The sequence below is a fragment of the Diadema antillarum genome, unplaced genomic scaffold, assembly GCF_040938485.1.
Source record: "Diadema antillarum isolate AM-2024a unplaced genomic scaffold, OU_Dant_1.0 seq00000780_RagTag, whole genome shotgun sequence".
NCBI classification, from domain to species: Eukaryota; Metazoa; Echinodermata; class Echinoidea; order Diadematoida; family Diadematidae; genus Diadema; species Diadema antillarum.
This window is the reverse complement of record NW_027271668.1, coordinates 249,676-271,418: the sequence shown is the minus strand read 5'-3', so window position 1 is coordinate 271,418 and position 21,743 is coordinate 249,676. Positions and strand designations below refer to the sequence as shown.

Below are 21,743 nucleotides of genomic sequence, written 5' to 3'. Positions count from 1 at the left end.
TTCAAATGTATCTTTATCATTCACTTTTATTAACTCATTGCACACATAACTTGAGTGATACCCTCGCACATCTGAAAAAAAAAGACATATTTTTTTCTCCTACATTTATCCATGATTTACACAGCCAATATTCTTTTTAAGAGGAAGAAGAGGAATGAATGAACCATGATAACACAGTCAGTCAACTTTATGGAAGTTGCTTTGTAGTAGGTTCAAATTTACCCGCACCATCTTGGAATTATCAAAGCGTAGCATATTCACAAAGTGTGAGGTGTTAAAGATGCAGTGACAACTCTTTGTAATCAATGCAAACACATGTTCGGGTTCTAGAGCATTACAATGGACGTCTAACATTCTTCTTACACTTGGAAGGCATGCTTGGCATTGCTCACACTCAGAGACGAAATATGGCGACAAAGATATTAGTTTCACATTTCACTGAATTACAAGCTGCATTTCAACACAAAATTTGAATGAAATGGTAGAACTTATTTACAAAAGTAAGGAAAGAATTCAAAGTTATCACAAGACAGTATTTCCGTACTACTCATAATGAGCAAATAGAAATGCAATGAAAATTACATGAGGTCCTCTCAAAAAATCAATACACGTATTTCTACATGATGGGTACAATTACGCATGTTACGAGTGTAGTTCTCTATCTTTTACCCTAGACATCACTACAGCCATCAATGGCATTCTCAAGGCTGATAACAATTGCACAAAAAAAGATAGACCAGGGTTTGGTACTCACGCTGTCACCCTCGCCCTTGTCAAAAGAGGCGGCAAACATGGGACTGATGACGTACTGCAGTGCCTTGGCCTTCAGCTCTTGGGGAAAGACCTTGTCGTGAAAGAGCTCCACAAACTTGAAGAAGATGTGCCTCTTCTGCTCAAAGGTGTAGCCCTGCAGACATGAAGAGAAGAAATCCACGAATAATGGCTCCACTTCCACTTCCATCTCATCATGTGTTATGGCATGAAAGAATACTTTATGCGCATATATTTAGCGAGTTCAACTTTTCCGCTCATCATGACTTGCTGAGAATTATGCGAGTGGTCAAATTCCCTATCGTGGAGTACAGTAATGAACGATGAAAAGTGTCAATGCACTTCACATCTATGTCTTGATCACAGCTAATATTTTTGAGTGTTGTCAAATTTGTGAATAGCATCCCACTCGTGAAATTTTTACAACTGAAAACCCTGCCAAAAACATGGCATAAAGAGAACTCCACAAAAGAGCATTCAGTGACAAATCTACCTTTAAACAAACTATGAATTATAACTGTGACAAAAATATTCACAAATCCTTGACTGACCTGGGCCACTTTCTCCTCCAGGAATGTTCGCAGGAACTGAAAGTTGGGCAGGTACCGGTTGCTGAAGACTCTCAGAAGCTGGAAGAGAAGCTCCACGTTGGACGGATGGTGCCTGATTGAAAGATGGAGCAAGATAACAACAGACACTAATCTCCCATCCTTTAAATCAAAACATGATACTGACACATTACTAAGCTCATGCAGAGAGAGAAATACTGATACAGCGTGTACCCGCTTGTTTCAAACACACATTCAAATATGTTACTACTTATGGGAAGTGCAATGTACAACTTGTTTAACCCTTTCTGTGCCAGGGACTTTGGACAGTGTGTACAACACTATAGGGTTTTCTGTGTCAATCAGCACTCAAAGCACACAAAAGGTTAACAGTGGGGACAAACTTACGTTGCATAGTTCAGGAGACACTTGACAAGGAGCTTGGGCTCCTCCCAGTGGGGGACCCCCTGGTTGTCATGACGATGTCTCTCCTGGAAGGCATCCGACACCCAGATCCGGCGCAGGTGAACAAACTACAGGAGAGCACGAAGAGGAAGAGATGGTGTCAAGTTCAAGGCACCTTTTTATGAAAGTTGTCGGTCTCTGAAAATTTCGGTAAAATTCTTGGTTTTGATTGGCTGAGAGACTCAAGTAACCAACTGTTACTATGGTAATTCTCAGAGACTGACAACTTGCCAGGGCTGACAAGTTTCATGAAAAGGTGCCCATGTTTACACTTTGGACACTATATAAACAAACAAGCAAACAAACAAATAATGTGATAAACCATCACAAATCAATATAGCTGGTGAATACCAAATGGAGAAAAAAAAAAGGTCATTTCAGAGGAATTACATGTACCAAAGCGGAAAATAGTGGAAGTGACTTTCTCTATCGTGTACATGTATCTTCTGGCCATGTTTCATGACTTGACACATCAAGGTGCCCATCTCCTCACAGAACGGCACAGATTTTTCCTGTTTGTTTGTTAGTTTGTTTTTTTTCCAGTTCCTCCTCATTTTGAATGGCTGTGTCACAGGAATTCCACACAGACTTTCACTTCATACATCCTTCACAAAGTCTCCCTCATTTGAACTCAGGTAGCTCCATGACAAGATGACTTTATATCAATGGTGCTCCTTTGCCTAACAACCCCCTCACCCTTTTATTTCTTCCCTCCCAAATACCCCCCCCCCCCCCCATCCCATTTCAGTTGTATATGAATTAATGCTGCAAACATCCTCAGTTTATTTACCATTCCCATGGTTTGTTTTTACATATTGTGCTTGTGCTTGTCTGGGATTGGCAATCCTACTGGGGGAAAGATATAGTTGAGATAATTTCTCCTCTCTTGACTATCTAAACCCCTCTTTCCCTCTCTGTCCCTTCCTTTGTCATTCTTTCCTTCCCTCTCTCGGTTTTTCCCTCTCTCCCTCTCTCCCTCTCCTCTCTCCCTCCCTTCCCTCATCCATCCACTCACCACAGTCGGTGTCTGAGGCAGCCACTCCTTGTCGTGCTTCACCAGCGTGCAGCAGATCCTGATGGACTGGAACTGTAGCTCCAGGAGAGATTTCTCTGCCTGGTTGGTTGGCCTGGCTGGAGGCTGGGGGGAAGGTGTGGTGGGGGGAATGTTAACAGTGGTCAAAGCCATTCTGAAATTGACAAATCTCAGACAACTATGCACACATGTTGTTACTCTGTGGTAATTCTCAAAGTTGTTGGGAGAGGCTCAAGGGCCAGGGTGATCAGCTATTTTACTTTTCCAAACAAACCTGTGGAAGCACAACAGAAGTAACTTAGTTGTTAAGTTGTGGCATGGTTTGTTTGATTTGAATAATTTTTGAAATAAAAAAAAACAGTGATAAAAAAACAAAGAAAAACAATCTACAGACAATCCTGTTAGAAATCAAATGCAGTCATCAATGCATGGAATTTGACAGTGTAGACCTAGTACGATGTTCTTGAGTTATTTTATCTCATTGTGTGAGTGATATATTTGTACACTGTACTCACTGATGCAAAACTTCAGGATTCAAACATAATATACAGATTGTCATGCTCTAATAAAACAATAAAACAAACACAATGAGCTGAAAATTGATAAGCAAGAGGAATCTTAAGGAATTTAAAATAAGAAATGGCACCTTGTTGAATATATAACTTTAAAGCTCGTTGTTCAGTCAGTGTAAAGGTAAGATGTTACAAGTGGTTACAGAGGCATTTTCTCCCACCTAAAATTCAACTTTCTCCCACCAAGCTCTAGTTTTGTCATGTGTTTAACACAAAGGCTAAGATAGCATCAGAGGGCATCTATAATGCTGGAGCTTCTAGAGGCCTTAATGGACCCCCGCCGTGAGAGATGTCGCGCTTCACGCTCCTGACGTGCTCTATGCGGATATGAATATTGTGCGCATGTTTGCGCAATGACAGCCTCCAGCTTGCTAGGGGGGGTCTGGGCACGAGAATCTCCTGTTTAAAAAGATGCTTGGGAGTTGGAGTATCTGGGAGACGAAAAGGTCACTGTTTCTTCATACCTGAGTCTTGCTGAAAGCCAGGTTGATGAGCTTCGTGGGATTGTTCTGGATGGCTTCTCTCAAAGGCTTGGCGGACTCTTGTTTCAGCAGGTACTGGAGTGGAGGATGCGATGGCAATGATACAGAGATATTACTAACCTGTCCAAGCTACTGAGATTTAGTTCGGATTGAATTCTCATGACATACGTGCAACGCAAATAATGGGTTGGACTGGGCAGAATTTGAATTGATTCTCTTCAAGAGAATACATGCAATAATTTCTTGTTCAGTAGATTTTCTTTCATGACTATCACAATTGCTAGATCCATTTGATAATTTGGAGTGTTATTTCATACACCCTTTGACTGCTCAATTCACATCAATGCTTGATTTCCTTTCACCTGACCAGCATTTGGTAAAAGGCATTTTGATTGCATCACAACCATGATCATAATCAACATCCCTATCATCCCCATCCTCACATTTTGCATTATATCTCTTGCAGAGTTTTGATGTCTTTCATGAGAAATGAACTCACTGAACAGAATGAGAAATGTTGTTTTAGGTTGTTGTTTCTTTTATCTATTTCCAAAAGAGATATGTTTGTGTGTGTGTTTGTTTGTTTGTTTGTTTGTTTTCAATTGGACTTTGTGTCAGTCAGTCAAACACCCTTTGCAGCTATATTCATAGATGGAAAGGCTGTTTCCATCTTTTTACCAGACACCAGTTAATTCCATTCAATCTGAGGTGCAAAATCAGAACAAACCAAGCCAAAATACCACACACAGATGAGACATCACTAGATGTCTCTAAAATGATTATAAATGTAATAATTTTATTTGTGTCTTACATTGAACGTGCGGCTGAGCTGGTGGTTCTTGAGGTTGTTCTCCTGTAGAAAGAAGTCCACGGTCTGCTGGGCGTAGCCCAGTAGGTACTTCAGCAGCGGCCCACGGAAGGGACTGCCAGCCTGCAAAGAGATCAGATGAACACTTCACCACTTAGAAGCATGTTCTTACGGCCCACCACGAGGTATGAAACATTCATGACATGGAATATAATACAATGTACAGTGTGATACTCTCATACTGGACTCAGGACATGATATTCAGGTGGAATGGAGTGCTGCAGGTATCACATACCACAAAGCCGCTTTTGAGTTGTGTACATTTTAAGTCAGGGAAAGCAAGCTGTCGGAATGCTTTGCTTTCTAGCATGTATCCCTCATTGTTAACCCGTTATGTGCTCAGGTACTTTGCTTAATTAACCCACCAAGCTTTTCCATCAGCACTACCTATTCCTCCTAATCCCTACTGTGTAATCATGGCCTTCCTGCTGGACTGAGGCACATTGCTACAACTTAGTGTGCTTGCTAATCCCTAACTAAGTCAGATTTGGATGGATTACTGAATCTAAATTTATTGACAATTCGTTTCCAGACATTCATGCCAATCCGCAAACAAAGCACAGTTAGAGTTAAAGCATTCCCAGATACAAGTGAAAATAGAGATGCATCACTTGATTATATTTTGTCATTTTTCTGTTTTGTATCAATGCCTATCTCAGTGTGGATGGTATACTTTGTAATGGAATGATTTGAAACAAAAGGGATCTTCACAAAGAGAAATTTTGTCAAAATAAACAAAAAATATTATATTCAGTTGGAGAGGGACAAGGTGACAAGAAGGGGAAGGGGAAGGTGGGCAGCTGGAAAAAGGGGGTGGCTGTTTTTACCTCCATATTCAGGGCAGCCTCTGCCTTGATCATGAGCAGCAGCAGGTGCTCAAGGATTTTGGCCGAGGCGGCTGGGATGGCGTGGAAGAGGTTGAGGATGGCCGTGCAGATCTTGAGGTGGTCGGTCGACTTCTGGCCGTTCTTCTGGATGAGCACGGCATTCTCCAGCCACTTCTTGAGGTGACTCTGCGATGTGACAGAAGTAACCACGGAGAAAAACGATACATTAAAGCTTCTAAGAACATCCATACGTTATGAAAGAAATAATCCACATTTGCACAGGGCATTAGTAAGAATAATGCACATGATACTATTAAACCTTGCAATAATTTGAAATACACAAGGTGAATGCGAGTATGCATTGGATTGTTTAAAAGTTATGGAGGGTGGATGATTTTACTAACACCCGAATAAGTACTGTGTATCATTTGTTTTATAATAAAATGACATGATTTAAGTCTTGCTATTCAATCAACCTTCAAAGTCAAGCATCATTTGTTGGCAATGATAACCAAGACTTCAGAAACCCAACCCTAAATTGAAGCACCCGGCATCAAAACCCGCATACTCGGAGGAAGAGGGGGGGGGGGGGGGTGGTGTCACTTACCAACATCTGCTCACAGAGTTTCTCGTTGAATGCATTGGGGAAGAGCTGGCTGAGGCTGTGCAGGCGCTGGATGACATTGAGGTTGAGGTTGCGGTGGTCCCCTAGGGTCAGGAGGAGGGGCCGCACGCTGGTGTGAACCAGCTCCATCTCCACCGGCTGGCCAGCGATGAACTGTGGAGGAGATATAGTACAGGTGGTGGTAGAGGGACAAGGGCAGGTAGATGAAAAATCAAGACTGCATCATTCTTCTTTTGTTGGGAAAAAAAAATCACTTCAAACAATTGCTTTCCTGTAGGGATCTCTTTTTAAACAAAATCAAATGTTTTTAATAGCGACAAATTGTGCTGCTTGTGCAGTTCCCAATTTTTGACCTCCATGGCGACAATTTGTGCTGGCAAATAATGACTGCAATGTTAACAAAAAAAAGAGAAAAGACGGATGTGACAGATCTTTCCATACAATCCTACAAAATTCAACTTGTTTGGCTCATCAAATGATTGTCTCATGGTTACAGACATTCAGAATGGTATAAAGTGTATGCATCGCACATGGCATATGATAAATCAATTCCATTTTCGTGCAAGTACGGATAAAATTCACTTTCTGCATGGGGAAAAAACCGAAACATTACACATCAAAAATTATACAATTGATTCACAGATCAATTCAGTTAGTCGCTTCAACCACTGCAATTGCTCAATTCGCCCATCAGCTGCAAATGGGAAAAGTGCAATGATCTTCTTTGGATGGCACTCTGAGAATTGGTAGTGATTTCTGCTAGTAACCACTGGCAGCAAAATTTGGTCATTCAAAGGGGTGGGTTCAAAAAATTCTGACAGATCTCAAAAGGTCCTCTTCTCGTAAACGTAGTACGCCAGTAATGTTAACGTTGATATTTTCGCGTGATTAATTTTTTTTTGCGCTGAGCAGCTCAGCAACATATTCGCGGGTTGAATATGCGATGCGTGATTGCCAACCCATTCACAATGTGCATAGAAAATTGTGACGATATTTTTGCAGGTAGAATTCGTGCTAGCCAGAAGTAGCGCGAAATACGTGAAAATTTCTGCGTTTACAGTAGCTTAACTAGTCTGGAATGAAGACAACCCTATGCTAGCTCCTCTTACAATCACTGCAGTGGGAGGGGGGTCTCTGACAAAGGCTATACCAACCCTGCCACACCCTTACCTTTTTCATGCACTCAGCCCCTGCCTCCTGGAGCTCATTGATGCTGGAGTTCAGGGCGTTGTAGAGGATCTTAAAGATCCTCTCCCGGGCCTGCGGAATGTATCGGCATGCTGCCAGTGCATCTGCATAAGACAAAAAGAAGGCAAAAGCAAAAAAAAAAAAAAAAAAAGAACTAAATTACTCAAATTCATGAAATCCTTTCATTGAGTTGTTTTTATTGCCCTACATCGACATAAATAAGCACTGAACTGATCAGTGTTTTGGTAGTAGCCATGACAAAAGAAAAACTACTAAAACACTGATCAACTCAGTGCTTATGTTATGACAATGTAGGACAATTTGTTAATCAGTTGCAATAAGAACTGAAGTAGCAAAATGCTTCCAGATATTTATTTTATTACATGCTCCCTCGTAGAGGCATATACTCCAATGTAGAGCTCAGAAATATGTGATTTACGCTTTTGACTAGACATACACCAGTGGTTGCAGCAAGGAATTGTAATGCAGCATTCAAGAAAATCAGAAATTACTGTCAGAAATCACTGGAAGCTATTGCTGTTGCTGTGGTAAAAAAGAGCAGTGCACAAATGTGCGCCATGGAGCAAACTTGCAGTAGAAGGGCACGCAGACAAAGGATCATGCATGAGATCGTGGACAATATCTCTGATTCTATGAGTTGTGCAGAGAAACTACGTAGCATATACACTTTACACTTTTCACCCAATCATATCTCACTGCTGCAAAATGTTGTCATCATGAATTTGTTTCATCCACATTCACACCTTCTAAAATTAATTCACCATAATTAGATAAATTATAATGTTATTTATCTAATTCATCCTTTTTGTCAAGCAAACTGGTTCAGAACAATGTAGATTGTTATGCTTTATGGATGTAATATTCATTCAATATCTCCTTATTTCAATAACTTAGTACAGGGCAGAAAACTAGCACATACGAGCTCTTGCAGTACGATAAAATATATAAACACAGTTTCTGCACTGAACATTATTGTCATTTCAAAATCACGAGAATGTAGAAAATGGGAAAATGGCCGGCAACTCACTGAGGGCACTAATCCGGAGAGGAACCAGTGACGGGACGGACTTGTAGCAGGGGAGCTTCACCAGCCCTGAGTCCTCCGTCTCACAGAGATTCATTAGCTGCAGAGAAATAAGAAAAAACATAACATCTATTCGTTGACTTTGCACCTACATGTGTACAAATGATTTTCAATGACAGTAGCCTCGCAGAAAATAAGACAAAGGAGGAATGAATATGAAGTAGACTTGCATAGAGAGCGAGGAATAACCAAGAAAAGGAGGAGGGTAAAATTAAGACAATACAAGGATGTAAAGGATTAAAGATTGAGAGAGATATGTGGCTGCATTAATCAAAATTGCTGCGTGAATGAATTCAATGAAGTTCAATGTACCACTTTGTCATCTATCTCTCTTGTTTGGACATCAAGCTCACGGAGAAGACCTGACACATCTCAAATTGTGATGCCAAAGTCAACTTCGATTTAAACAAAACAAAAAAACACTTTCTTGCTTTCCTTGCAAATTGGTACAGGCATCCCAAAAGGAAACTATCAATAAATGGGACGATGATACCTAATCAATACCTGTTATCTGTGTCAATGCTGGATAATCACAATGTTATACCCAGATGGGTTTGTCTCAATCAGTCACATCACCACCCAGTGAAGGAGAGGATAATATCAGCTTAAAGCTGCCAAGCTAGGCAAGGTCATAGCTGTGTGCATGTCCATATAAAAGGTTTTCCTTAACTCTTCGTAACCCCTGCATGTGCCACATTACTTTACTCTGAGAATGCAATGCATGAGTGCTTTTGGAAACTACTTTGATTTCTCAAAGCCATGTAACATTGATTTATAGAAGCATGTATGACAGAAATTGAGCACAAAAAAGTTGCAGAGAAAATAGAAAGCTTTGCTGTGATGCCAAGTCACTGACACAGCTATAACTTTACATGTACTGTGGAATACTGTAATTCATTGTCAGATCTGTTTGTGCGTACAGCTTTTGAGCAAAATATGGCTAGTCTGGCATGCGAACTTGACACACAAATACAGAAAGACCCATGGCTCACCTCTGTGAAGAAGAGCTTGTGCTCAGGGATGGTGGGGTTCATGGTGAAGAGGCGCGGCTCCAGCGTGGTGCAGAAGGTGTTGCTGTCCATGAGGCCCCGCTGGGCGTTGGCCGGCTGGTGGCGCAGCAGGTGCTTCTTGGGCGGGATCATGTCGGCCAGGACCTCCTTGTGGGGCGACATGATCTCCATCACCTTCTTGTTGGTGAAATCTGCCAGCCAGCGCAGCGACTCCATGGCCTTTGGGGTTTGTTATGGGTGGAAAGGGATAACAGATAATTGAATTGAATAGAACTATAATTCAACTATCATATAAGTTGAGGTGTTGTGGCTAAGTAGATAAGAGCGCTCGTCTCTGAATCACACGAGCGAGGTATAGTTTGGGGGTTTGAGCCTAATGGAGCTCACCACGTTTGCCCTTCAGCAAAGCAATTTGTCAACATGAGAAAGTTGGTTGATCAGCACATGCACGCCTTTAAGATGACAACTGGCTGGAATGCCCCCAGGGAGTGGAGAGTGAGCATTGTTGGTGCTGGTCAGAAATTATGTATCCAGTGACTGGGGTAATAATAGCATGTATGCCCTTGAGCACTCAACAGACTGGACTTGGTGCAATATAAGTTGCATTTTACCACTATCATTACTATTCTTTTTACATGTGACCATTATTGGAAGCAATGGATGCTTGTAAGCAAGTAACCAGAGGATCAACAGCTTTGAAAGCTCTCAGAAGGATTAAGCAATGGCGATAGAGTGCCTTACTCAGGGGCACAAACTACTGCTGTCAAGAGACTTGAACCAGGGACCTCAAGGTTGAGAGTCTATGGTCTTCTCCACTGAGCCACACCAGCTCCCCAATTGTGTGATACATATACATATATTCAATGTATCATTGTGTGATACATATGAATAATCCACCACTTTCATTACTCTGTCTACAAAATGATACACCTCACTGCCAATGTTTATAAAAATTTCAACAGTTTCAACTTTCTGAGTCAATGCAATAGTCTAAAATCAAAAAGAGAAATCAACTTTATTTATTGAGACAATGTTAACCTAAGACTGAATGACACATCAGTATCCAGCAACAATATCTAAAACTTCCAGATTTGGCCTTCAGCATGGAAAGCAGTGAAGTTGACAAATAAGTTCTTGAATCAATGTCAATCAATGGCATCCTTCATTTACACTGACCTGTTCCCTGACCGTCTGGTTTGGTGAGGTCACTTCCCTGACCAGCTCCCTCGTGACATCGTGGAAGGCCTTCTGCTGGGCGGCGGCCAGCTTGGGGTTCTCGGCATCTGCCCCCGTGGCTGGGGTGGCGCAGAGTTTCAGGACCAGGTCCACGTTGCTCTTGGCCATGCTCAGAGCTCCACTTGATACCTGGACCGATGGATGGGGAAACGAGAAGGAAAGTAGTAATTCAGTGATTCTTCTGATGCAGCACGTCTTGAGCACCACTGGTGTGTACCATGACAAGACTTAATCATATTGAGAACCATTTGAAAGTGTAAAAACATCTGAAACAGTGTAAAAACATCTGAAACAGTGTAAAAGCATATGAAAGCGTGTAAGAACATCTGAAACAGTGTAAAAGCATCTGAAACAGAGTAAAAACATCTGAAAATCCAAATAAATCATGTTAAATATCAGTTGTCAAATTTGTGCTGTTGATCTAAGATATTTCCCCTGATCAAAGGTATGTCGCTCCTATCCCTCATCCTCCCCCCCCTTAATTAATGAGAACCATCTTACAATTATGTTAGTGCTGACAATTTAGCGACGTAAAAACTCAAATGTCAGAAAGAGTCATAACTTCTTTTGATATCAAGAAAGGCACATCATTGTAGAAAGTCTCCTTCTTAACTGACTTCCCTCGACATGACCATCAAATTAAAAACAAACACACAAACAGAGGAATTAATAAAAAATGACCTTTGACCTACGTACCTCTCCAGTCAAGTCCATCATGACAAAGAGGAGGGCTTTGAGGAAGATGTAGAGGTGGCTCTGCACCCAGCAGATGTCCATGTTCTCCATCATGAACTTGATGGCGATGCAGCCGCCCAGCTTGGCGTACCACGCCCGCTCGTAGCAGCAGTTGCACATTCGGTCGGCCACATACTCAAAGATGGACAGCTGACAGGCCTGGAACAAACAAACAAAGGAAAGAAGTCGAGTGAAGCGTAATATTAATCATACCGAAAGAAATCTAACCACGACTTGCAGAACACAAAAGCAAGTGCATACTTAATCATGATATCATTATCATAATGTACAGCACTCGCGTGCATCGGGTAATGAGCAAACTGTCACGAGGCACAGAAATTTAAAAGGAGCAACATGGATTTATTCAGACAAGCAACGTTTACACAAAACTGTCGTTAAACTAGAGTTAAATGTTATATGAGACTGTGCATTCTACACATGGGGCTGAAATGGGCTCCACTAGTACTGGATGCATGCAACAAATGTCTTTACAGAACACAACAGGAATGAACCAGGCAAGGTGGACAATAAACTGACACTGATTTGATTACAGATATGGCAGAAAAGGGACTCAACTTTCTCCTTTCCTATGACTGGACAGCCTGTTCCATCTTTGGATAAATTTCTCAGGTAGCAACAGAAGAAACAACAAAATTTGAATGCAGGTTTGACACTAGCTAACACATGACTGATTTAGAAGCCAGGGATGCGACGGAATTGCGTCTAGTCTTCGTCGTCGGCTTGTACTCACTCTGGCCTTGCTGCCCATGACGGCAGCAGCGGTCTCCACGATGACGGTCAGTGCCAGCTGACCGGTCTTACACAGCTCCTTCTCCTCGTGGGCCATGCACGCGGAGATGGCGTCCACCAGCACGTGGGGGTCCATGTTGTCATTTAGGGACTTCTGTCGGCTGTGAGCTGTCGGCAGTGGACCTTGGCGGGTAAGGCAAGAATGAAAGAATGGCAGAGTCAACCATTACAAAGATACGATGTGGTTCTCACAGTAAAACTCAGCTTTGGATACAGTATTTTGATTTTGGTTTTGTCAAGTGATATGCATTATATTTTCTTGTGAAATATGAGAAAAATTCAAATTCAAATTAAGATTTACATGATTTAGAGTCAAAGAAGCAGAACCAAGACAGTTTATTTCAATTGGACAAAAATATGATGGTCGTAGAATTCATTCAAAGAAGTTTCTATCACCACATTTACCATCAAGGTTCTTTAACCCGTTGAGGATGAGTTCCGAGCATACTCAGGCAAGTGTCTATGGGAAATGCGTGTTGTAGCAAAATCAGTCCGTCCTCAACGGGTGAAAAGGAACTGTATTGTGGTGAGACTGTAATTACATAGGTTGGCGATTGAAATAATTTTGGGAATCCCCATAACGCTTCTGACTATGCTCACACAACGGGCTCTTGCAAGTGGAGAAGACTATCGAGCAGTTACGGATTCTTTCAGAAAAATTCTCACTCTTCATACTGCAATCTAAGTATTTGTAGCATAATATGCTGCAATGCACATACATATTTGCAGTTGGGCAATTCTATTCTAGTAGGTCTGCACTAGTTGTAGTTTTTTAATGTACTGTGGTGGGCAGCGAATTAAATTCAATTTCATTGGAGAAGCACAATATCTGACAATTGGTTCCCTTTGATCATGTACCTGCCTGCTGTGCCACGGCCACTAGAGTGATGTGTCTGACAACATTCATCATGAAGGGCAATGAGCTGGGACGAAGATCCTTGATGGTAGCAGACACTGGCAACAACAAAAGAGATGATAATGAAAATAGTAACAACAACAATCATCATCATTATTTATGACAACAATAATTTTTTTTCTCTCATCTTTTTGTTTCTTTGTTATGATATAATGTGTATGTAATACCTCATATGTTGATTGTATCACTGCTTTTGTACATCATACAGACTTGAAGAAAAACAGCCTAATGGCTAAGTGCAAGCATTTTAACCCATGTATAAATAAAACAAACAAACAATAATGATAACAATATTGGCAATCATCATCATCATCATTATAACAACAGTAGTAGTAATAATATAAAAAGAATAGCACTAATAACATTGATAAAATTGATAATGTCAACAATGACATTCATCATTATCATCATCATTATCAAAAACAAATATACCCCATACACACTATGTGTGGGTGGGGGTATAACAACAACCAATATCAACAAGAAAAAAACTTACCATTCTATCTTGCACCTTTCCACCACATAATGGCACTCACATTTACCTCATCACAGTAATCACTACCCTGGTCACTGGAATAAAAATGGCACTAACTGATACACTTCACATAAAGTTTACACATTGTTGGGGGCATCCTCACCTATCATGGAGGTCAGGGCATTCTGGAAACAAGTCCTGGACAGGAGGTCGTGGCACTTGTAGGCGTGGCTTGTCGTCCTTGGGATCTCGCCGTCATGGAAACTGCACATGGGATTGATGACATGGAGACTATCTATCTTGCTTCTATCGGGTTTTTTTTTTTGGGGGGGGGGTCTGTGTTGACATTCATAGTATTTGAGATCATTTCAGGTGATTGCATCTAACAAAAACTTGCTGAGATAAAAAGTCCCATTTTTACTTTTCGAAAAATTGAGGGTGAAATTAGATTGGTTGAAATGAAACCAGGATGGTAGGGATAGGGTCAGTTGCAAGGTATCATTCACAAAAGTAAAATCTGCAAAAGATGTCACAGAAACTCTTATTTGTGAATACATTGGCCCACAAAGAAATTATATGTCAAAGGAAAATATTTTGCAGGGAGACCTTGATGTGGATGTAGGCACCAAGGAGAGACTATGGATACAATATTTTGCCTATTCCATCTTTAAGAAGATGATGAAATATTATATAAACGGGGGAAAAGTCCCCAGATAAGTGTACAATGCAGCGACACTCTATATGTGACCTATACGAATTACACATACATTTTCAAATTCTCTGCTGAGGACAAATAAAGGGTATGCCACTCACCTCGTGTGGAAGAGAAGTTGCTGAATGGTGCGTTGATCATCGCCGAGGCTCAGCATGCTGACGATGAAATGGCGGATGACCTCCCACGCCTGACGCCGGTAGAAGACGTCCGTCGTCGGGGACGTCAGCTTGGTGAGTGCAGTCTCAATCACCTGGGACGAACACAAACGACATACTTGGAATTTACTTTCATTTCTTTCCTTCTCCAGATGACTTCCATCTGAAAATGTGACTTTCCAAAAGTTGAGACAGTGCAGAGATTCCATACTTCACCAGTGTTCTAGCATCATTTTCATTGGCTATTTCACTTGTGATGCAAATAATCATTTCAGTAATCCTCAGAATTCTCTCACTAAAGCCATGCAAAATAAGTAAACATATCTATGTTTTCCAACCATCTTTTCAAATTTACACCCAAAAAAATGTGAGGAAAATGGTGCAGAACACAACTGAAAACATATAAAGAATAGACGCACAAAAAGTCAGTCAAGCTTAGGACAAGAAAACTTCTTGGGATACAGAGAAAATGAGACAACAGCAGCTGGATGTGAAGACAGACTCGTTACCTTGGATACGGGAAGATGGACAGGCATCTTGTGGTCTGTAAAAAGGATGGTGATACACGGCCCATCATTCTCATCCTCCTGGTAGGAAAGCTGCAAGACATACAATTCAGAGAGACTTATAGTGGATGATGGTTCATTACATTGATCATGATCAGGTGTAGAAATGAGAGACTTATAAATTTAATGATATTAAAAATTGATATCTTGATCAAAAAATAAATGGTATTATCAAGCTTTCATAACCTTCCAAACGGAACTGTATACAAAATTTACAAGATCAAAGTTTGGACAAGAAGTGAACAGAAGCTGAATGTGAACAGAGTTCATGGTTTTTTTTTTTGGAAGTACGGGGTATTTTTTTATTAATTCAGATTTTTAGGCAAAAACATTTTATATAAATACAATAAAAAAAAACTGAGTGAAATTGACATCGGTTTATGCATGCTAATACTCTGAACGAGATTACAGCAGCTTCACTACCCAAAAAGACATTTTGCTAAGTCTTTCTACAGATAGGAAAGAGTTTAAACAACATGGAAGCAAAAACCAAGACCATGCAAATCAAACCTACTCTTTGCGGTTCTTTCAGCATTTTGCGATTGCCTCCCCCGAGTTTGCCTAGGACGCGGAACGCCACTCGGGCGATCTGGTCGCTACGGTTACGCAGCGTGCGCCACAGGGCCTGCATGAGCTCCGCCCTGACCGGCTGGATGTGTTCGTAGAGGAAGTCTGGCTGCAGGTTGTCCACACAGAGCTCCAACGTCCTCAGACCCTGTGAAAATATCAGGGGGTAGTGAAGGTGATAATGGGCAGCTTTCAAGATACGGTAAACTATGTCGATCTTGACGGGTCTGAGAAAAACATACTGCCTTAGGGGATAATAAACTTCTGCATGTACAGATGCACAATGCATGTAAAGACCATGAATGTAAACTGGGATCTTTCTTTCGACTTCAATGCCTATCATTCAGCATATGCGCTTATCAATTTACACAGAGTTGACTGTATTCAATTCACACCTGAGCTGCGCGGAGTGACATATCGACCATATACATTATTGCACCACACATTAAAACCTTTTGTGGCACTCGATGACTGTAGAGTGAATGACTTTCAAGTAGAATTAACTATTGCACTTACTATGGCAATGTCTTGTACCTACAAGCTAGCATCCTCATTTTCTTGTTCTTTTTTTAAGGTGGGGGGGGGGGATGCGTTTGACATATCTATGAATCCAAGTGTGAATAAAATCAACATCTTAAAACAAACATACCATGAGGCATCCCATCATAGAATTATGATCTTTGTCCTTTCATAAATTACCATTTCAATCAGGCAAACAATAGCACAAAGCTCTAAAGAAAATGAAGAGGGAACTTGCATACAGATGAACATGAAACTTATTGCCACATTCCACAGAAACAAATGAAATTAACAGAGATCCAAAGAGAGAAAATGGAGAGGACAATCATGACCAAAAAAAAAAAAAAATGAGAGGAAGTCAACGAGAGAGAAACAGAAGGAAAGAAGAGTTAGAAAATAACTAAAAATTTGAAGAAAAGGCACTTTTTCTTCACAGTACAGTATGTAGGTGCACAGGCTTTGATCTTCCTGCCTGAAGTTGGGCCCAGATTTTCTGCTGGCTTACCTGACTGACTAAGGTCTGGGAGCCGTTCAGAGCCGACACCAGGGGATCCATCAGCATGGGTAGGTAGGGCAGGAGGGAGCTGAGACGGACGGGGACAGTGAGGCACAGCTCCACAAACAGGTCCTTCATGTGCTGCTTGTGTAGACCACTCTGGAGTTGGTTCAACCCTGGCAGACAAGGGAAGGTAGAGGGGAGGGGGAGGAAAAGAAACACAACATTTATCATGCTGGCTGGGATTACTTGTACCTCCCTCTTGATGTTAAATTTTAAACCAGAAACAAAAGTACACGTATCCAAAAAACTACATGTAGAAGCACTCAGAGAGGACAAACCTCCCAACCAAGGCCATTGGGTCTCTAACACCATAGAACTGTGAACACATCCTTTAAAAAAACAACAACAACAAATGCTGGATCCAGGTCACAATCCACATTATGATCTGCATCTGAATCAATCTATACACCTAACTTTACAAGTATCACTGCTGACAGACAAACAAATCAACACAGGTAGAAACATAAGCCGCCTATAAAGCAGATGCAACAAAGTAATAGCAACCTACATTTTCCTTGTTCTTGCCAACAAATTGAGTGAAGTCTTTGTAAGAACTAAATTTGACAATGCAAGCCCTCTCCTTGGACTGATGATTCTTTTTTCTCAGCACTTCTTAGAGAATATTGCCAAGCAAGAAATACAAGATGACAACTTTTGCCATTGTTTTTGCAGTCAATTCAGAATTTCATGGTGTGTGGTCTCCAAAATTTCCCTGAAATTGGCTCGAGTGTGGGAAATGTCTCCATATACCTGGCACATAAATCATCTAGATGCGCATAAATGTAGTTTTGGTTCTTATGCAGAATATTATCATGAAACAGTACCTCATTCCCAACATTAGATGGGACTATTACCTTGGAGCAAGTTTGGCAGCAGGGGCAGAAACTCCTGGTACAGCAGGTCGTGGCTTCCACCGCCGATTGACCTGAACAGCGCCCTCAGGAGGAGGAAGTAGTTGTAGGGATCCTTAGCGGTAGTCGCTAGCTCCATGGAGCGATTCACGATCTTGTGCAGGTGGGGCTACAGGGATTTGTGAAAAGATAACACTTTTTTAAACGTGTGGGTCTAACCAAAATTGTGAAAAAGATATAACTTTTTTATATATGTAGATCTCAGTGAGGAATACTGAGGAGACAGATCATGCTACATGATTCAATTTTAAAGATATAGAAAGAACTTCTTTCTATGTTATCTTATCTTGACTACTCTTTTAAATCATATCTCATCTATCTGAATAAATGCATGGCACTGAAATGATAAAAGCACATACATTTGATTAGATCAGACATTCCCAACATACAAGGTAGAAAGTAAATTACACATTATCACATTATGCAAAAATGTCACACACGTGAACGTCCCCACTGACCCACGCGGGACAAGTAGTAATCCAAACTACACTTTGGTTCAGATTGGCACAGAATGCCCATTTAACACTTTACATGTCCAGGCCCTTACTTTCACTTGCCAAGCTTTTAAATCAGTATTCAGTAATCCATTCAAACTTGATCTAGTATAGCTGGCAATCCCATTCAGGTGTAGCAATAGGAATTAGGGGGATAAGGTAATCTCTATTCATTAACAATTAGTTTCCAGACATCTGTGTCAATTGGTGCAGAAAGCACTTCAGCATGACTGCCAATCAGCAAACACAGCATGGTAAGGGTTAAACTAAATCAAATCCTTTTCAAGTGGTAACAAACTGGTAGGATGCCTCAAGGTTCCCTTACCTTCAGCATCTGCTCGTTCTCGTTGGCAAAGAGGGAGACTGAGCCAAAGACTAGCTTGAAGAGCTTGAGGTACAGGTTGGATCGCTCTTGGTTTGCTGGATATAGGGGGAAAAATTTAATCAAAATGAAGCATGGAGCAATTTTGCCATATTTCTGTGAGACAGCTCCAAACAACAGCAGAAACGTAACACTGTGATCGTGAAATATCTGAAACAACTAATCCAAGATGATGGAATGGTTAAGAGAATGTGTAAGTAAACCAATTATTGCACATTTTTGCCTGTTTATAGATTATACAAATATATATACATATCTATATTCAGCAAAAGATTTTGACATCAAAAATTTGATCTGGAAAAACATTCAATTTGCAGTGAATATATATATATATTCTGACCACTGGTGCCACAAATACAACTCGGATATCTCTTTCACAAGCAACACTAATCGAGAGGGCGGATAGGGGATGGTGAGGAGGATGACAGCATCACATTCTTTTGCTCAAGTCAAGGAAACAGGTTACACTCACTCCCCATCTCCTCCATGCGTTCCAGCAGGTACTCGACCAGGATGGTGGCAAAGGTCGCCGACGTGGAGAGGTTGGCTAGGAAGGAGTTAGCGATGAGCTGCAGGGCGTAGTTCTTGTAGATGCGCTCCACCATGTACTCGATGGTCGTCTGGAAGATCTCGCGGAACGCCAGCGGGTGCATCATGTTGAACTAGGAAAAAGGATCGGGGGAGTAAACGGCAGAGGTGTGAAAGTTTTCAGGGCAGGTAAATGCAGTGAGTTGCAATTTTTCTAGGAGGCATTAGTGAAGAAGTCAGATTATGAGCGGCAAAGACTGAAACTTGAGCTCTACCCTTCTGTAGCAACACACACACACACACACACAAACATTGACAAAACAAGACACAGTACGTCATAAGAACAGATAGTTTGTTGTGGCAGTCTTCAACCAATTTTTGACCCCCTCAAAAATTATCGATGAATGTTAACCATTATTACCAGGGCATAAAAGGGCATTAGAGGCTATCCTGCAAGTATTTGATTATACTGCTTGTAAGATTATTTATATTATTTTCATCATCATCATCATCATCATCATCATCATCATCATCATCACTATCTATTCATTAATTTGGCCATAAAAATTGCAACATACAGTCATACAGACAATGTATCAATCCATGAACATATAAATAAGATGAACAGGAAATGCATGAAGAAGTGAAATGAAATTTAAAGGGAGGTAGTATTCTTCTCTTACCACTCCTGCAAAGTGTTCCAGAACTTCCTTCTCCTCCTTCAGACGGACGCTCTGGGTGTTCGCTGGTCTGATGCTGGTCTGGCCAGACGGGGAGATCTGGATCTGGTAGATGTCCAGTGCCTTCAAGGCTGGTGGGTGATGAAGAGGAAGAGGAGGAGGAGGAGGAGTAGGAAGGGGCAGAAAGAAAGAGAGTGAGGGGATGGCTACCAGTAATCATTTGGATCAGACATGAGGAATTTTGTGAACAGATTCCAAATTACATTACAAGTTCCTACACAGACACTTCTAGGAGCTCATCAGGTACAATCACATACAAAAAATTAGATTTTATTTTCTTCTGCAGAAAAAAAACAACAAAACAGATGACTGCAGGTGAGACTGATGTCATTTTCACTGATGGATTGTGGGAAGGGGGAATAGGCACATCTACAGATACACAGTATCTCATATAATGTTCCTCATTGTGTTTTTATTCAAAATTAAAACCATCAAAAGGTGTTTTTTTTTCTGGTTTTCATATAATGGCACTGGCCATCAATGGACAAGAGCTTCATCTGATTGAAGTGAAATGTGTTGAATTTCATGTGCAAAAGCCACAGGAGAGAAATTTAGTGGTGTGACAGACACGTTATAAATATTTAAGAGGCATCATAACACCAAGTAGTGCTTATACAGTTACAACTAACGATACCTAGAGCACTACACTTACCATGTTTGACCAGTTTGATGAATACAGCAGTCTCTTTGGGATGAAACTGTTTACTTTGGGGATCTGCAAGAAAATCCATGGTATGCAATAAATACATGGAAACCTTTAATTGGAGCAAACCCATGATGGAACCACATTCATGTCAAGTACGACAATATCGCCTTACATGCTCGTCAGAACTTCGTGTGAAACAAATATTCACTCACCCATGATAACAAACATTGATCTGCCATCATTCACTCTGAAAGATTCTGTGAATAGTTTCATATTTAAAAGAGACATTAGGCATTTTGGAACATTGAAATACCTTAGATTTGCAAAGCATATGGCCCGGCATACGACAGCACAACAGCAGGTGTAATCTTGACACTTACTTGTATGTAAAGTTCTGTCGCCATAGTGGTGCCCCCCTTAACCAAGACAGTCCCAAACAGTGAAACTGGGTTCATACCTTATCACAAGTAAACTGCTCCACTATGTCTAAACCATTGCTATCTTGACCTCATCTCATTGTTAAAACACCGGGGTATAAACTCTGCACTTGGCTTGAACATCTGAATCAGGATCCAGGAGATGGCATCCCACAAGGGACCGGAGGAAGGACTCACCTGCCACCACCTTGCAGGCACTCACTCCCCAGGTGATGGTCTTCACACCGCAGACCACCGTCTTGACCAGGCTGCGGCAGTCCACCACCGAATAGTTGTTGAAGTGGGTGAGGCCGGTTGGGAGGTACCGCTTGGGTTTCGAATCGTCCTTCTCCCGGGTGGGGAACAGGGAGGAGAGGGGTGCGGTGGTGATGGAGGACACGCCTGGTGTCGGGGGAGGCACAGTGGTAGTCGGGGTGGAGGGTGGGACGGTCGTGCTGGGGGTAGATGGAAACACCGGCGTCTGGGGCGTGGTCGGGGTGGGTGGGGGCTGCGACGCGGCAGCAGTGGTTGCCGCACTGGAGACAGTGGATGAGGAGCGTTGAGCAGGTGGGAGCATCTTTTCCTGGGCTGCCTCCTGTTGCTGTCGGCTGTCAAAGGGTTAAAACAGAGAGAGGATCAAGATAGTTGACCTCACAAGATTAATAGCTTTCATTTCCAGACAGCATAGTGGTGACAACTTCATGATGTGGTACACTTTCTGTCATGAGCATAGTACACCTTATATTGATCAGCATTCTACTTCCTTGAAAAAAATATCAAAATTGACTCACAAGCTGCAGTCTAATACTATCATCACCTTAACCTGGCTTTTCTTCTTCTTCTTCTTCTTTTTTTGCGAGGGGATGGGCTTAGGGGGGT

General features: G+C 41.4%; 1 protein-coding gene across 1 annotated transcript in view; it reads right to left on the bottom strand.

The window, feature by feature from the left end:
- Window positions 1-21,743, bottom strand: part of LOC139739037 (transformation/transcription domain-associated protein-like) — a gene marked incomplete at its 3' end in the record, with an annotated part of 80,302 nt that overhangs the window by 36,951 nt on the left and 21,608 nt on the right. The window contains exons 14-39 of the mRNA XM_071649652.1: window positions 21,063-21,472; window positions 20,455-20,517; window positions 19,746-19,873; window positions 19,007-19,196; window positions 18,478-18,572; window positions 17,602-17,767; window positions 16,694-16,860; window positions 15,617-15,817; window positions 15,046-15,135; window positions 14,480-14,631; window positions 13,830-13,930; window positions 13,134-13,229; window positions 12,217-12,398; window positions 11,427-11,624; window positions 10,671-10,859; window positions 9,477-9,713; window positions 8,428-8,524; window positions 7,362-7,483; window positions 6,174-6,344; window positions 5,567-5,752; window positions 4,683-4,802; window positions 3,854-3,946; window positions 2,800-2,922; window positions 1,728-1,852; window positions 1,323-1,434; window positions 755-907 (exon numbers count right to left, since the gene is read on the bottom strand). Of these exons, the coding sequence (XP_071505753.1) occupies window positions 755-907; window positions 1,323-1,434; window positions 1,728-1,852; window positions 2,800-2,922; window positions 3,854-3,946; window positions 4,683-4,802; window positions 5,567-5,752; window positions 6,174-6,344; window positions 7,362-7,483; window positions 8,428-8,524; window positions 9,477-9,713; window positions 10,671-10,859; window positions 11,427-11,624; window positions 12,217-12,398; window positions 13,134-13,229; window positions 13,830-13,930; window positions 14,480-14,631; window positions 15,046-15,135; window positions 15,617-15,817; window positions 16,694-16,860; window positions 17,602-17,767; window positions 18,478-18,572; window positions 19,007-19,196; window positions 19,746-19,873; window positions 20,455-20,517; window positions 21,063-21,472 (3,967 nt within the window). The remainder of the gene's footprint in view (window positions 1-754; window positions 908-1,322; window positions 1,435-1,727; window positions 1,853-2,799; window positions 2,923-3,853; window positions 3,947-4,682; window positions 4,803-5,566; window positions 5,753-6,173; window positions 6,345-7,361; window positions 7,484-8,427; window positions 8,525-9,476; window positions 9,714-10,670; window positions 10,860-11,426; window positions 11,625-12,216; window positions 12,399-13,133; window positions 13,230-13,829; window positions 13,931-14,479; window positions 14,632-15,045; window positions 15,136-15,616; window positions 15,818-16,693; window positions 16,861-17,601; window positions 17,768-18,477; window positions 18,573-19,006; window positions 19,197-19,745; window positions 19,874-20,454; window positions 20,518-21,062; window positions 21,473-21,743) is intronic.